The sequence below is a fragment of the Scleropages formosus genome, chromosome 11 (genome assembly GCF_900964775.1).
Source record: "Scleropages formosus chromosome 11, fSclFor1.1, whole genome shotgun sequence".
Taxonomy (NCBI): domain Eukaryota; kingdom Metazoa; phylum Chordata; class Actinopteri; order Osteoglossiformes; family Osteoglossidae; genus Scleropages; species Scleropages formosus.
Genome location: NC_041816.1, coordinates 5,919,602 through 5,934,489, shown reverse-complemented (window position 1 = coordinate 5,934,489; position 14,888 = coordinate 5,919,602). Strand labels below are relative to the sequence as shown.

At 48.8% G+C, this 14,888-nt stretch overlaps 1 protein-coding gene across 6 annotated transcripts in view; it reads left to right on the top strand.

Moving 5' to 3' along the window:
- LOC108934628 (zinc finger homeobox protein 3-like) overlaps positions 1-14,888 on the top strand; it is a 137,030-nt gene that overhangs the window by 36,480 nt on the left and 85,662 nt on the right. For 4 of the 6 annotated variants that reach the window (XM_018752577.2, XM_029256169.1, XM_029256167.1 and 1 more), the window contains exon 2: positions 11,409-14,496. In XM_018752577.2, the coding sequence (XP_018608093.2) occupies positions 11,445-14,496 (3,052 nt within the window). In that variant the 5' untranslated portion in view covers positions 11,409-11,444. Of the gene's footprint in view, positions 1-11,167; positions 11,271-11,408; positions 14,497-14,888 lie in introns of those variants that run through there. The other 2 variants (XM_029256168.1, XM_029256170.1) reach the window with 2 other exon arrangements.

The window sequence follows — 14,888 nt, the reverse complement described above, 5'->3', positions numbered from 1 at the left end:
AGGTGGATGACTGCAACAGCCACATCTTCTGAGGCACGGTCGCTTTTCCCCCGACCTCCGAATGCTGATGGGCTCAGCAGTGAAGTGGCTGTCCATGCATAGCAGCCCTGCTAGCTCTCCAGCCACCCAGCTGTAAGCCAGATGTGTGAAGAAATGTGAGAACTCGGGTTCGCTGGCCGTGGTCTGGAGCGCAGCGGTTCAGCTAAACGTTGCAGCCAGTGTGAGCTGAACTTCCACAGACCGTGTCATACTTAATGCCTCGCTTCCCAAATACAGGCCGGCAGCGTGATTTATGTCTAGCAGGTGCCCTGTTTAAAGGCTGCCGTCTGGGGACAGCTGGGTCTAGATGGTCAGGATGGGAGCAAAGGAGACGTGGCTGCTTCATGAAAGCTTGTGCCAGGAGGAACAAGAGGTGCAGTGTGCTCGGAATTTGAGATGAGAGCCCAAAGACACACTGATATTCTGAAGTCGGGCTGTGGGCTATCATGTCCACTGGCTAACCTGATGGAGGAAAGGAAACTTCCAAATCAGAGCCGCACTCCTCACAATATCTGACTTTGTTTCTTTCCTTCAAGCGAAGCTCAGTGCAGTTTCCCTCCGAAAAGAAGCCTATTCTCCGCGCCATAAGCCTCTGGCTGCATTGCAGCGCCAGGATTGTGCCAGACTTGACATACTCGAACCTTTGATCATGTTGTGTTTTCAGACTTGGTACAGTATCTGTTTTCCCCAACGGGCTAATCTAGGCCCACAACGTCTTCACTCACTCTGTTCAGCCTCCTTCTGTTACTCCCACCTCCACCCCTTCCTCCAGTCGGCCCAGAAATCAACACGTTTGCTGCAGTCTTGTGGGACCTCTCAAAAGTAAAAGATTCTAGTACCACCTGTGCCCAAGGACCCTTTGTCCTGCTTTCTAACTTTGACATCTTCAGCATGACATTTGGGCTTGATGAAGAGAACACCATTTCATGTTTTCAGTGTACGACTGACTGACTGACTGATTAGAATTCATGTTCAAGTCATCGTCTTGTCCTGTCTACCCGTCACACCTTCAACAGACAGTTTTGATGGGCAAATTCAAAGGCAACCTTAAAATAGTTGCTAGTCCTCGTCCTGAGGACCGAGACCATGTCATAGGCAATGATGGCATAACTGAAACATGGGTGGTGACAGCAAAGACCTCATGAAGCATGTGGAAATCACAGTCACCCTTTGGGCTTGGATGCTCTGGAGGATCCCGGGCTTCTGGAGAAACATTCACAGGGAGCTGTGTGGAATTGCTCTTTGTTCAGTCTTCTGGAGTCAAGTGTCAGGGCTTCTTTCAGTTCATGTCTTCAGGCCACTTTGCTACCAACCTTACAATTTATTTCTTATTTTGTTTCCTTCCTTCTTCTGACAGTTCTTCATTGCTGAGGAACACTGAAGGAATGCTGACCGCAAGACAACTCTCTCGCCAGTTTGAATTGGCACCTGGCCTTCTGAGCTGTAGGGCAGGTTGCTCACCCTGTTATGACAACCATCATATTAATACCTGATTTTTGAGGGCACTGAATATAAACTTCGTCATAGCCGAGGTTTCAATGAAGATTGAAGTGCTCTCATGCCAGTCCTTGTTTGCCTTACTTATTTTGAATTATTGTGTGTTATTAACCAAAGCTTCAGTCTATGGAGATCACATTCATTCTAATATGAGCAATTCTGGTGAAATCAGTTCTTTTCAGAAACATTTTTTGTTCTGCTCATTTTGCTCTATCCCTGTTTCATGTGAAGAATGGACGCAATTCATAATTATGTCTCTGAAGCCATTATATTGTTTCAATTGTGCAGAATCAATTCGTTTCTTTATTGTTAGTAACAGGAGCCATGGTAAAACAGCATCATTGACTGTTCTTGTTCTGTTTTTATGTATTTAATCCACTGTGTGAGGCTTTCAAAGAGTAACCTGTTTTGTCAGTGGAGGCTGAGCCCGACCACATGTGCCGGTTTCTCACAAAATTGACATCATTATTCTGTGGAAGAACGATTAAAACTCTGCATTTATCTGTGGGTGGATAAACTTAAGCAAGAAGCCAGCTGATTACAATGTGTTCTGGAAGATGAGGCATTCGTATTTAACATATCTTGCCATTTTATGTTACTCACAGACACACCACACACACTGTCTGAAACCGGTTGTCCCGAGCAGGGATGCGGCGAGCCGGAGCCTAACCTGAAAGCACAGGGTGCAAGGCTGGAGTGGGGGAGGGGACACACCCAGGATGGGACGCCAATTCCGACAAGGCACCAGATGCCAGACAAGGCACACCAAGGAGGACTCGAACCCCAGAGCGGGACTTAGCCAAACCCGCCGTGCCATTTTCTATTATTTTTTGTAATTAATTTAATAATTTTTACATGCTTTCCTCTTCCCTAGCTTATGTCTTTATATGCCCAGCAGAATTTCAGAAGAGAAATGTCATTTGTTTCATGACGAAAAATGCGTTTGGGTTTAACTGCATAGTTGGTCATTTTTTTGCCTGCTGTTTTATTTCATCCTGACCATATCAGCTTTCAGTATTTTTAATGATTTAGAATTTTTAGCAATCATATGTTTGCTGGTGGCTACATGTAGACGTGTAAGAAGAGGTCACATTTTACAAGGAACCGTTAACAACTTGGGCTCTTCTTTATGTGTTTTGCAGTTGAAAATAAGGCTAACCAGCAGTTCGTTGCTTAAAATAATAAATAGGTCAAAAGTTTGTGCGACCATGGTTATCTAGGTGGACAGTGCTGTCCATCATTATATGCAAATAGCCAGGCATTATGATTTGGACCCATCTACCAGGTCCCTGTTAATTACGGCTGGCAGTACTGCTAACTCAGACTCCTGGGCTTTTCTTTAATCAGCACAGCAGGGCATTTTGTTTTTAGGCATTTTTATTTTCTTGTCATATCAAAACACTGAGTAAACACTTGGCATCTGGTTGTCCTATGTGCTGAGCGCAGTATTCCTGCAGTTTATCACTAGATAGTTGAATAAAAAGGGGAAGGGTTGTAATAAACTGGGGAAAAAAAGAAGGCACTTCCCCCAAGGTTTCATTGCTGGAAGTGAGCACAGCTCTCTGCCAGGATGAGGCCTTCTGCTAAGTGACCAATTTGGAATGCAAACCAGAGCTCATAAAAGAGGCATTTATGTTCCAAAAAGATTTTTGCTTTTGTTTTAAAAATCCATCATTAGTGACTTTAGCCAGTGTTCAGGGGAAGGTGGACAGAAAGTTTGTGTGGGGATTATTTATTCAGGATGTGGCCCTATATCTGTGTCGGATTCTTCGTGAGGGTTAGGAAGCAAACTGCATGTCTGTATTTGTGAGGACCTCTGTTCAGGTTTCCTTGTCATTTTGTTCTTGAACCTGGGTCCTTCCCCTTTTTCTGTGAGTGACAGAGAGCCTGGACTTGCCCCACCTCTGCTTGGCTTTTCAGCCTACTTGCTTATGCTGTGAAGGTTGACGCATGGAGCATTAGTCACTGGTCAAGTCGTGTTAACCTCCTGAAACACACTGCTGGACCCTCTTCTATCCTAAAACTCTCTACTGATCCCATTTTGAACCCAGAGACCTCAGTTTTCTTTTTGGATCCTGGGCTGTAAGGCTCAGCTCTTCACTGATGGTGCCTGGCCCTTTAAGAACAGCACTCTTAAAGGATATTCCGCTAATTCCAGGTGCCGAAGAGTCCTGGATGCAGTTTCACCAGGTGCAGGACTTGGTCATTACTGAGGCATTTGTTTTCGGATTACTTAAAAAGACCGGGATTAAAAGGACATTATCTGTCCGCCACTCTGTCTGTGGGCACGGGCTGGGACAGGATGGATTCAGAAGATTGGCAGGAGGGTGGGGGATATGTACTGGACACTGTATTCCTGACCCAGTTAAAGGTCAGCCCCAAAATAGGCCTCCGGTCGCCAGGCTGCATCCCCGCAAAGCATTTACACGGGGCTCAGCGATCATCATAATAAACAGTTTTACCATTGGACCTTGCAATCGATAATGTGGCTTCTTAAGGTTTAATATTTCAATGGTATTGATCATCCCGGCAGCCGTGTTTGCGGTGCAGCTTGCTTTAACGGCTAGTTCTGTTGGAAAGAGGTAGAGTAAGGATGGGGGTGTCTTGTCATCCTGTGAACTGACCCGTGTGAACACAGACCACTTCACCGTCCAACATCCGTCAGTATCCATTCAGCACCTGGGTGGGCGTTTTCCACCAGACGCCTGAGTGTGTTAAAAGTCAGGGGTGCAGAAGACACGAGGTCCTCTTCCCCTGGAAACTGAGGAAACTAAACAGATTTTTTTCTAGCCCTTCTTTAAGTCATGCTCAGCTCTTCATTTTATAGGCATGCTGATGATTTTCAAGCACCAAAGCACCGATGACCAACGTCTTGTGGTCGGGTTCTGTTTTCCTTCCCCTCTTAGTCCGTTGCTATGTGGGAAGAAACGACACCAAACAAAGAAGAAAACATGTGAAAAGTCCTGTCGTTAGCAGGTTTCGCTTCCAGCTTTGCCACGGAGAGAAAAAAACAGCCTGCTTCCTGAGATATAAATAGGCAAAGATTTCATTATGGGCAAATATGAAAAGTCTTGCTCACTTTGATCTGAGGGGTCTCGCCCTTTCTGGTGACCTTTATATCAGAGGTAAAGCCACACAGGTAAAGATGAGGCTGATGGAGGTAGCGTCTGACCTCTGTTGCGTACGGCGGTACAGGATTGTCGTAGAGGACCACGTCCCCGGTGGGATCCTGCGAGCTGAAGAACAGGGCTCCTCCCCCCAGCTCTCTTTGGACTGTGTTGTGCTGGCTTGCCGTGCATGCGCCAGGCGGCCCGAGGGCGAAAAACAGGGTTTGCGGTATAAGCAGAATTGCCCATCTCTGATTTTACATCAATACCTCTATCCCAGAGATAATTTATGCATTTAGAGAACACAAAGCTTTATCTAAACAAACCACTGGGGACGGAGCTGGGAAGCGGTACAGTAGGTGTCTCCACGAGGGTTCGTTAACAGCAGAGACTGCTCACGGCCGCTGTAATAAGCTGTTTTTTTTTCAGCAGACTTATTAAAACAGCACTTTTTTAGCTTTTCTTGTTCTGAACCTGACAGTTCGTTGAAAGCCTAAAAACACAATGAAGTTCGTTAAAATCCGATGGCTACTGGCTGTGTAAAAATAGCTAAAATTTCAGACTTGTGGGTAAATGAGTCCCTTTTCTTCCAGAAATGAAATACGCAGGGAAGTCAGTCCTATACAGGACATACATTTTAAATCTTTTTTTTAATGTCCAGTGTACTTTGAGTGATAATGTGAAACTGCTCGTTTGTAGATTGCGTCGGCCGCCGCAGCCCCCCATGCTAGCTGCTAATTGGCGGGATCCTGGGAGTTTCCTGCTGTGCATTTCCCTGCTTCTCCTCGCTTTGCCACCCCAATAACTCTCCACCTCTTTTTTCCAGCTTTCCCAAGAACTGTGTAATTAACCCATGGCTAATTAGCTCTTTCTAATTACACCACAGCACTGTTTCTGTCACACTTAGCACAAGTGTGGAGACAGCCTTGTGCCTTGTGATATTCCCTCTGCTCACTCTACCTGAGCTCTGATTGGTCCATTCATCCACTGTGGTTCTCTTCCATTGGCTGGATTGCTTTCCATTTCAACTGTAGTTAGCCCATAATTTACAATGTGTATTAAAATGTGAAAAAAGCGATTAAATTTTGTGTTGCACAAAAAAAACACACAAGGTCACTTCAGTTTATCTTTGTGTTGTTTGAACTGTTTAGTGAGGCAGTGTGTCTCTGATCTTGGCTCCAAGACCCACGACCCTGAAAGGTGGGACAAAATGTCCTCACAGTAAAATGAATTGTTTGTCATGAATGTGTTCCTCTTGGAGATTCTGGGAATTCTGGGTGTTGTAGTTCAGTGCAGAGCCGTGCAGGGGCAGGAGTATTACACCTCCGATAGCAGGGCTGCCTCAACCCGTGACACTTTCAGTCCCCCGTTTCCCGCCTACTTCCATTCCTGCCAGAGCTGCAGCTATTTCTGTTCCGCAGACTGATAGCAAGGACTGAAGATCATTGATTTTACGGGAAGCCGTGTTTACAGACTGAGTGCCATCGACCTGGGTTGACTCTCTGCCTACTGAAGCAGCGGGAGCTTAGCGCCTGCACTCCTGCCTGCAGCGGCCACGAGGAAGGAGGAGATCACGTCCACTATAGCTGTTTGCCTGCTCTCATTTTTTCGTCACTCCTCCTCCTCTTATTGTTAGCTGTAACTTTTGGGTTTTGAAGGGAAGTTCAGCTGCAGGTCGCTACAGATGTGTGTCGCTTTGTGGCCGAAATGATGGGAGCTCTTTGGCCAGCACACTCAGAGAAGTGTCCAAGCAACGTTTTGTGTTACCAAAGCAGCCAAGTGTGTTGGTATTCTCCGTCAGTGTTGGGATACAGTGGGGTGACAATGGGAGGGGTGCTCTAGGGAAGGTGAGCGGGTCATCCCCTGGCCAGGGCCTAAGGATCACACAGTCTGGGGGGTCGTATTCATTTTGATTCTCCCCTCTGTACCTCACACTTTTCATCCTCCATGGCTTAATCTTGCAATTAGAGCAGATGTTCGGTCTTGTTTGGAATTAACACTGTAAAAGAGGACATGTATGCATACATATAGTCTGTTTTAATTGGGATGGCTTTTCAGGCAAGCTCTTTCATTTTGCCCGAGGAGTACAATGGGGTTTTTTTTTTTATCAATAAACACGTCCCCAGTGCAACATCAAAGACCTTCCGCTTTATCAATAGGGACCCATCCTTCCCACACTTTCCTGTAACTCACTTAGCATTTTTGCTATTGATTTTTCAATGAGCATGCTAACCTTTTAGAAACCCAGCTCGCCGCGACAGCAGCAGGGAGCCGTCCAGACTACGGTGGGACGGAGGGGTGGCCTGAGCTGGGTGGCCCCCGGTTTTTTACTCTGCACCCACTGTCCATCCCTCAAATGGAGCTTTCATCTGGGACTGAGCAGGACTTCTTTCCCCGGAGGCTCCAGATAGCCAACATCCCAGCATCCTCTGGGGAGCCGAGCCTGGGGGCAGGTGATCCTGCGTGGCTGTAATGAGATGGGTTCTTAGGCTCTAATTCCCCTCCCTCCACGGGTAAATCCCAGTTAATGAAAGGGACCTAAAAAAAAAAACTTTCTCATTTTCCGTCCTCTCCACATGACATCCAGACCCCAGTCACTGACAAGTGTTCATTAGGAGCCGCGTGTTTGTTTTTTCTTTACAAGCTGTGTATGTCAAATCTTTGTTTTTCAAAGGAGCCATTTTGAGACGGGGCATGTTTTTTCTTTTGTCACAATTTATGTTAAAAAAAATAAATAAATAAAAAAAGGCAAAATTATGTTTTCTTTTCACTTTCGCAATTCTTTCTTCCTTCATTCCGTGTGGTTTGCGGTCTCCTCTCCTCTCCTCTCCTCTTGGCCACCTGGCGTCGAAGGAGATGTGCACTTGACAGTGGGTGTTAGAGTGTCAGGGAATGGGCCTGGGTCACATTCCCCGCATCCTCTGAGTATTAAAGATGGTTGAGGGTCACATAAGGACCATCTATACGAAGCCTGTCTGGGTGCAACCAGCCTCGTTTTTCAGTCATCCTCTGCAGTTGCTCTCAGGTGCAGGCTGGTCTCCCGTGTTTATCCGCTGCTAGTGCTCCTTGGGGATTATCTCCCTTTTGTTAGCGCGTGCTCTTTTTGGCCATTCGCCGTCCTACTTCCTTGATGCTCCTTCAAGCTAAGTTGACCGTGGCATATGATGAGTTCTGCTGCTTTGCTTTCATATGCAGACACATCACTGAGGAACTTGGGACACGGCTTTGTGGAAAGCTTTTATGGGCAAGGAGGACTCGGAGGAAGTGTTGAATTAGCATTGCCTTCGTTTGCATGGTAACCAACTCATTACCAACCTGCTCCGTTACAGAAATCAGTGATGTGGCACTTTGATTCAGCCAAGGCTAAAGCAGCAGAAAGCAAAACTGGGGCCACGTGACTCTCGGCTCCTGCCACAATGTCTGGCCTTGTGCGCTACCTCGTTTGTGTGTGGAGGGGATTAAAGTTTTCCTGTCTGAAACAGGTGTCGCCAACTGAGCAAACACACAGTCGGCAGACGGCATTGTGTTCCGGGGCCTTTCCGTGATTGCAACTCTGGGCTTCAGCATCAAACTGCTCATGGTGACAAGGTTTATTGAATTAGACCTTCCTGACTGTAAAGGATAATCTTGTTTGGTGCCATCGGTGGGCGCTGAGAGTCCAACTGGGTCACTTTAAAGCTCAGGCTCCAACAGTATGTTTGGGCTGCTTTGTGTGGGATTCTGTGCCAGACTGTGCTACTTAGGGTAATTGGTATTGCCCGATTTGTGTCACAAAAACATTTTAAAGGGAGGGATGTATACAGTTAAAATTCTTTATTATTTGCTATAGGTTCTGGATCATATTTCATATCTCGTAAGTAAATGACACCCATATCCCATGATTTGCCTATAAGACTATGGCAATTTAAGTAGTTTATTCAGTACACAGTCTTGAATCGAGTGGCTGTTGTCTGACGTGAGGTGTGACGGGCAAAGCTGCTCCTCAAGAGGTGCATGGGTCCCACATGTTGGTCCATGTCACCCCTACCCTGTTTGCTGGTCAGACCTTCGCTGGAGATCCTCTACAGTTGGAGAACTTCCTCACAATAAAGAGTGACCGTTTCTCAAAAACTGTTTACACAAACATACAGTTTTTCAAAAAGTCATGTTGTATGTCTTTAGGAGCAAACATTTCCCAGGAGAAGTCTTGTCATTTTTACCTCCATCCATTTACATTTATTCATTTAGCAGATGCTTTTCTCCAAAGCGTCGTACATCTCGTAGAAAATACAATTTGTGCATTACGTTAAGAGAAAGAAACATAGCTGCAGATGTGATTCTTAAGTACAGTTATTTTGTTTCCTTCACCATATGCACCGATGTTCAACACAAGTATGCATGAAACTTTACCAGAATATCTCCAATTCCTAATCACCTTTCTAGTAGTTTTTTTTTTTTTTTTGAGCTACATATAAACATTTATGTTACATTGCAGGAGTAGCTGTGTAAAAGATTGATCCGAGCATCATCATGAACATGTATACCTTACAGGCATGAACAGTTATACTTTACAAGAGATGATGGGCGAAGTGAGTCCGGAAGAGATGAGTTTTAAGACCCTTTTTTAAATGTGGACAAAGATTCAGCAGTTCTGAGCGAGAGGGGGAAGGTTGTTCCACCGCAATGGAGCCAGAACCGAGAACCTCCGTGCTTTACCTTTAATGCGTGGGACCACCAAGTGGGCACATTTACGCAGAACATTTATTTATTCACAGCAATCATGAATTTTACATGCTTAACTGGATAAATATCACACTGGACATTTTGCTTTGTTTGTATGTGCTCTTCATCAGAATCAGAGCCAATGCACTGGTACAGATGCAATGATGTATTCAGTGGAATAACATAAAATATTACATATACTGTTCAAGCCTGTAACTTGGAGCTTGATCTCTGCAGCAGATGTATTCTTTCCTGTTTTATCTACTAGTTACACTGACTTGAATCATACTACAATACACACACACATTTTCAGAACCGCTTGTCCCATACGGGGTCGCAGGGAACCGGAGCCTACCCGGTAACACAAGGCGTAAGGCCAGAGGGGGAGGGGACACACCCAGGACGGGACGCCAGTCCGTCGCAAGGCGACCCAAGCGGGACTTGAACCCCAGACCCACCGGAGAGCAGGACTGTGGTCTAACTCACTGCACCACCGCGCCACCGCACCCCCCTTTCGTACTACAATATTTATGTATATACAACCAGTTATATACACACACATTTTCTGAACCGCTTGTCCCACCAGTTTTTTATATATATATATATAGATATACACACAATATTTTTTAAATGAAATTATCTGACACCTTTGTCACGAGTGACTTAGTGTGATGTTAGTACACTAAGTTGCTTACAGTGATTTACAGCACTGTTTGAATTCATTCTGTTTAGGAATTTCAAACACCGAATACAGTTTTGGTAAGAAAGGGTTGTATGTGTGAGTTGGGGGGTTTAATTATGTGTTCGTTGACTCGTGCAACTCCCTCCTCTCTCCCTCCTTCATGTTAAGATGTGGTGGGGGGGGTGTGTGTCTGATCAGGCCTGAAATTTACATTCTTAAGTAAATAAGTAAATAAATCAAGCCAAGGCAGTGAGCGCTAATCAGGCCACACTCAACACAAGCCGTGCCGGGAAAGTTTGCTCATGCATTATTCAACCCTCCGGGGTCAAAGGTCACACCAGAGTTATTGCCTTCGGTCCGGTCACCTTCCTTAATCAATCTTGTTTGTATCCCTTTAATAAAATTATTATCTCAGCAATATCCCTGGCTTTCATTTTGTCTGTATTTCATTGTAAACAGGAAAATCCCATCTAGCGTTTTTAGCGACTGGGACACCCAACCAGACGGAAGATCTGTTCCCCCATCCCCATGCGTCCGCGCTGAGGAACACTTTCCGTGTCGGTTACTGGAGACCAGATCTAAACACAGCTGCCTGAGAACCGCAGGCCGCCTCATTCGTTTTCACGTTGTGGATTTATGGCCTCCCTTCGCAGCCCCTTCTTGTGCGCAGATGGTGCGGAGTGTGTGCAAACGGAGTGTGTGTGGCTTGTACTGCAAGGCAAAGTCGTGAGGATGAGACAGACTCCTAATAGTATTAATTTGCTCCTATACTTATTTAGCACGTAGACACAAATGTTTACTTTCAGAACTTTCTAAATATGCATTGTTGTGCACTGGTGTCTTTGTTGTCTTCTAAGAAAACCAGTTTTATCTGTTTTAGTATGAAACAAATGCTCGAAAATGGATTTAAATTAGATTAAGGAACAAGATCAGGGGGGTTGTTTGCAAGGTGAAGATGAAAGATTGCAATTTCCTCATATGCCAGAAAGATGAATCTTGGATAGCTTATTAGTGCTTGTCTGTTTTTTTTCCATTTTTGTTATAGTACCTAATCTAACATAATGAGCACTTTGTCATTCTCCCAATTAGATCTCACACTTTTGTTTCGCAGTCAGTGCACTATACATTAAGTACAGTCCCTGGTTTCTAAACATAGATGCTCCATTCATCAAGGTGCCTCTTTCATTTGAATGCCGATCATTAGGGAAGTGGTTGAACTCGTAATGGAAGTGAACGTTAAAAAGGTACAAACAAAATCTGTCTGCGTGGTGTCTGTTATGCTCCCTCTCATCTTACTTAGGTGGTCTGTACTGTTGAGACGATGGACTTGGAAATGTTCTAACCTGCTCTCTCTTTCTCTCTTTCTCTCATATCTCACTCAGGCCTGGATGCGATGAACGCCTCAAGTAGGCATCAGCATGGAAAGCTGTGAGTCTCCTGCAGTTTCTGGGACAGATGATGGGCTCGCCAGCACCACCACCCAGCAGCAGCGCCCTCCCCAGCCCTGGAACGATCTCTCTAATACGCAGGTTCCCCCCAGCAGCCAGCCCTTGTCCCTGGAGCCCCTGTCCCTGTCTGCACCTTACCCCTCCCAGGCCTCTGGCACACTTATCGAGGGGGTGAGACAGCAGCAGCAGTCGCGTACCTCGCCTTCGGCCCCCGGCGATAGTTCTGCAACAGGGCCACAGCAGAAGAGGAGAGAGAGGCAGGACGAGGAAGAAGGAGAAGACGAAGGGGGCAGCTGCCTGGAGGAGGAGGACTTGGACGACATGGAGATTGACGGCTGTTTCCCGAGTCTACAGCCCTTCCCAGGTGTGTCCCTCCCCTCGGGTGGTGGTGCGATGCCCACCCTCCTGCGTCAGCAGCGATCACGGCGGAGGGATGCTGTTGAGAGCGGGAGTGAGGAAGGAGAGGAAGAAGATGAGGGCAGTGATGTGGAGAACCTGGCTGGAGAGATCGTCTACCAGCCTGACGGCTCCGCCTACATCGTGGAAAGCCTCAGCCAGCTGATCCAAAGTGGGGGGGGCATGGCTCCTAGCCTGCTCCCCGCAAACTCTGTCCCCGGCACGGGGAAGCCGGGCGAACCCGCCGGGACCTCTTCCTCGGTGTACCCTCAGATCATCAACACGTTCCACATAGCCTCGTCCTTCGGGAAGTGGTTCGGCTCTTCAGACCAAGGATTCCCCAGTACCTCAAGCCTGGCAGGCCTGAGTCCTGTCCTGCACAGTTTCCGCGTCTTTGATGTGCGGCACAAAAGCAACAAGGATTACCTGAACAGCGACGGGTCTGCCAAGAAGTCCTGCGTATCCAAAGATGTTCCCAACAACGTGGATTTCTCCAAATTTGATGGGCTCGCCCTGTACGGTAAGGGCAAGCCCATTCTCATGTGTTTCCTCTGCAAGTTGTCCTTCGGCTACGCTCGTTCCTTCGCCACACACGCCGTGCACGACCACCGCATGACCCTGAACGAGGACGAGCGCCGGCTCCTGGGCCACAAGCATGCCTCTGCCATCATCCAGGGCATCGGGAAGGACAAAGAGCCTCTCATCAGCTTCCTGGAACCAAAAAATAAGAGCCCCCCGGCACCGCCTGCATTGGTACCTCTCGGCTCCGGCCAGAGTTTCTACGGCACGTTCAGCGGGATCCATTTGGAGGGGGATCGCTCTGGGAGTGGCGAGGGCCTCCTTAAGGACTCAGATTCAGGCCTCCAGCAAGCCCCCTCAGGCTCCCTGCTGACACTGGGAGGGCTGGGCAGCCCCAAGCAGCCCTTGCTTACCTCAGCCCCAAGTCCTGCCAAAGACTCCAGCACCTCACCTCAGCAGGGAGGAAGAGCAGAGGGGCTTGCTGGGAAAGAGGTGACTCACAGGGGGGAGGATGGGCAAAGGGAGCTGGGTGAAGGCCGTGGTCTCCTTCCAAGAGAGGAAGCAGGGTCAGAGGAAGAGGAACTGTTGGAAGACGAGGAGGACGAGGAAGAGGAGGAGGAAGGGCCCACGGCGGCCTGCGGCAACAGCTGCAGCAGTGGAGGAGAAGGCGGGGAACTGGCTGTCTCAAACCAAAGCATTTCCAAATCTCCTTTATTAATGCCTAGTAGCGCTCTCCAAACTTCCCCGTGCCCCTCTGCGGCCAACTCCACGCAAAACAGCAAGGCCCCGGCCTACGCGTCCACATCTTCAGCCAGGGCGTCTGATGTGGGGCAGGCTGCAGATGGTGGAGGGAGATCCTCCGAGCTCCCTCTGAGCTTTAACTGCCAGGGCTCCGGTCTCCCTGCAACGACGGTGGCCGTGGAAGACAGCACAGTCTGCCCGCCGGCTGGCACATCCTCTTCCCCACCGGGCTCCCACGGCGCCTCAGACGAAAGTGCCAATCGCGATAGTGCCACAGCTCCTGAACCAAATGACAGCCCAGCTGAGGGGGAAGAAGACAGTGGGGCTCTCCTTCACCATCACCACCTTCACCATCATCACCATCACCACCACCACCACCACCACCCGCACCCCTCGCCCCACTCCCACGGACACTCGCACCCTCACGCTGGCGCGCCCTGTGATCTGGCCGGAACTGGGGAGTGCTCTCAGAACCACGGGGCTGGCGGCAGCGGAGGCAGCGGGGTTGAATGCCCCAAGTGCGACACCGTGTTAGGCTCATCCCGCTCCCTGGGGGGTCACATGACCATGATGCACTCCAGGAACTCCTGCAAGACACTCAAGTGTCCCAAGTGCAACTGGCACTACAAGTACCAGCAGACACTGGAGGCCCACATGAAGGAGAAGCACCCAGATTCCGGGGGCTCCTGTGTGTACTGCAGCAGTGGCCAGAGCCACCCTCGTCTGGCGCGGGGCGAGAGCTACACCTGCGGCTACAAGCCTTTCCGCTGCGAGGTGTGCAACTACTCGACGACAACCAAGGGCAACCTGAGCATTCACATGCAGTCGGACAAACACCTGAACAACATGCAGACGCTACAGAATGGGGGCTCTGTCTCAACGGCTGCCGAGCAGGTTTTTGGGCACGCCCCCGGCGGCGTGGTGCCCGTTCCGTCCGCTGCCCAGGCCACAGCCCACCACCCTACACACCACCACCACCACCACCACCCAGCCCCGTCTTCTAGTCACACGGGCACCGCCTGCGGGGCACCCTCCCCCACCAAGCCAAAAAGCAAGCCTACGTGGCGCTGTGAGGTGTGCGACTACGAGACCAACGTTGCGCGAAACCTGCGCATCCACATGACCAGCGAGAAGCACATGCACAACATGATGCTGCTGCAGCAGAACGTGGCACAGATGCAGCATGGCCGCCTGGGCCTGGGGGGCCTGCCTTCGCCCTCCGAAGCTGAGCTCTACCAGTACTACCTGTCCCAGAACATAAACCTGCCCCCTGGCCTCAAGATGGACCCAGCGGGGGCTGACACCCAGTTCCTTCTCGGTGGTTTCCACCTGGACCCCAACATGGCTGCTCTCGCCCCAGCACTTGGTGAGATACCACCGTCGTAATCGTCCGGCAACGTGGACACGTTTGAATTCGTTATCTCGCAGTAGCCGTTCGGTCCGAGACGGAGATCTTGACATCTGCAAAAAATTTCAACCTGACACGACACGGACGTACTGTGCTTGCCTGGAGCTTGGTGTAAAACGCGTGGTAATGCGGTGGCTGCGGAATGTTGCGATTGTTTACTTGTGCTCTTTGACAAAAAGACTTGCAATACAAGCCTGCAGGCGCACCGAGGCAAAGTGCCAATAGAGCGGCGCCTTTGCCCTGTCTCAACGGGGGCCCTTCCACCCTGCGTTCTGACTCTCCTCTTACCAGCAAGCCTCATCTGTAGGCATCACGAGGTCAAAAGTTAATGAGTGGGGCACGAATGGAGG